Source organism: Trypanosoma conorhini (assembly GCF_003719485.1).
Source record: "Trypanosoma conorhini strain 025E chromosome Unknown Tco_14.4_contig_00097, whole genome shotgun sequence".
Lineage (NCBI taxonomy): Eukaryota > Euglenozoa > Kinetoplastea > Trypanosomatida > Trypanosomatidae > Trypanosoma > Trypanosoma conorhini.
The window spans coordinates 39,795-41,532 of record NW_021704184.1 but is presented as its reverse complement, the minus strand read 5'-3'; the positions used below and the strand labels follow the sequence as shown (position 1 = coordinate 41,532).

Sequence of the window (1,738 nt, the reverse complement as noted above, 5' to 3'; positions counted from 1 at the left end):
TTGATCTGACCAGAGCCGAGGCCCACACAAGGTCCGCGATGTACGTGTCCTCCGTCTCGCCACTGCGGTGCGACACCATCACCGACCAGCCGTTCGCCATGCAGAGCTTGGAGGCTTCGATGGCCTCCGTGATGGTGCCAATCTGGTTAATCTTGAGCAGCAGCGAGTTGCACGCCTTCTTCTCGATAGCCGTCTTGATGCGTGCCACGTTCGTCACAGTCAAGTCGTCGCCGACAACCTGAGCCTTGCCCTTGAGAACTTCAGTGAGTCCGGCAAAGCCCTCAAAGTCGTCCTGGTCGTACGGGTCCTCGATGCTCACAATGGGGTACTCGCCCACCCACTTGGCGTACGTCTCGCCCAGCTGCTTTGCCGTCACCCAGGTGGCCTCGGAGCTCTTGAAGGTCAGGTTGTACTGCTTCTTGCTCTCGTCGTACGTCTCGCTGGCAGCGCAGTCCATGCAGATGGCGAACTTGCCCTTGTGTCCGGCGTGCTCAATCGCCTCCATGAGGATCGGTAGCGGCTCGTTGATGTCCGTGATCGGGGGAGCAAAGCCACCCTCGTCACCCACGTTCACCGCGTCCTGGCCGTACTTCTTCTTGATGATGCTCTTCAGTGCGTGGTACACCTCCGAGCCCATGCGGAGCGCCTCGCTGAAGGAGGAGGCCTTCACTGGCGCAATCATGAACTCCTGGAAGGGCAACGCGTTGCCCGCGTGCTTGCCGCCGTTAATCACGTTGAAGCAGGGCACAGGGAGACGGATCTCCTTCGAGCCGGCCAGCTCTGCAAGGTACCGGTACAGCGGGACGCCCTTGCGCGCCGCTGCCGCCTTGCTGATCGCCATGGAGCAGCCGAGGATCGCGTTTGCGCCGAGCCGGCTCTTGTTTGCCGTCCCGTCAAGGTCGCACATCTGCTGGTCCAGCAGCGCCTGCTGCAGCTCGTCCTTGCCCACGAGGGCGGGCGCCAGGACGTCGTTCACATTCTTCACCGCGTGCAGGCAACCCTTGCCCAAGTAGCGCCTCTTGTCATTATCCCGCAGCTCACACGCCTCGTGGACACCGGTCGACGCACCGGAGGGAACGATTGAGCGGAACACGCCCAGCTCCGTCGTCACCTCCACCTCCACGGTGGGGTTGCCGCGCGAGTCGAGAACCTCGCGCCCGTGAACCTTCTGGATCGTCATACCTCTTCCAAAGAGTCTCCCTAGTTTTATTGCTTTAATTCTTGTTAGTGCTTTGGTGTCGTGTCTCTTGTGTTGTTCGTCTTTGGCCTAGCTGTTACAGGCAATGCTGCAGGACGCGCGTCGCGCGGGCAAAACAGAAGGAAGCGGCGTTGGCACAAAAGAGCGGGACTGGCGATAGGCAACAACGGCAGCAGCAGACCTGGCGAAGAGAGGGAGCGCGGGGGCGCCACACACGCCGCCAGGCACGAGATGTTCTCCCCACGCCTCCCTCCCCCCTCTCAGATGGCAGGACGCAACCCCCAAACAGAGCACAGACAAGCGAAGCACGCGCAACAGGAAGATATGCAGGCGAAAGGAAATACGCCTGCGACGCCCGCACCCGAGGGCTGTAAGTTCCAACCAGAGCACACGTCGTCGTCCCGCTGCGTCACTGGCACGCACCCAGAATACTTCATCCCCCCCCCCATTCTTTCGTTTTACGTTTTAATTCCGTTGTCCGTGCCTTTCTCTCCCTCCCACAGAAGACCTCCTCCGCACGCTAGACATAACAGCACTTAC

The 1,738-nt window shown here is 60.6% G+C and overlaps 1 protein-coding gene across 1 annotated transcript; it reads right to left on the bottom strand.

The window, feature by feature from the left end:
• Tco025E_02480 (enolase) lies at positions 1–1,180 on the bottom strand (the record flags this gene model as incomplete). The annotated part of the gene is made up of 1 exon (XM_029369405.1): positions 1–1,180. A coding segment is annotated over one exon (1,180 nt), but the record flags the coding sequence as incomplete, so codon positions are not given.
• Between the last annotated feature and the right edge of the window lie 558 nt (positions 1,181–1,738).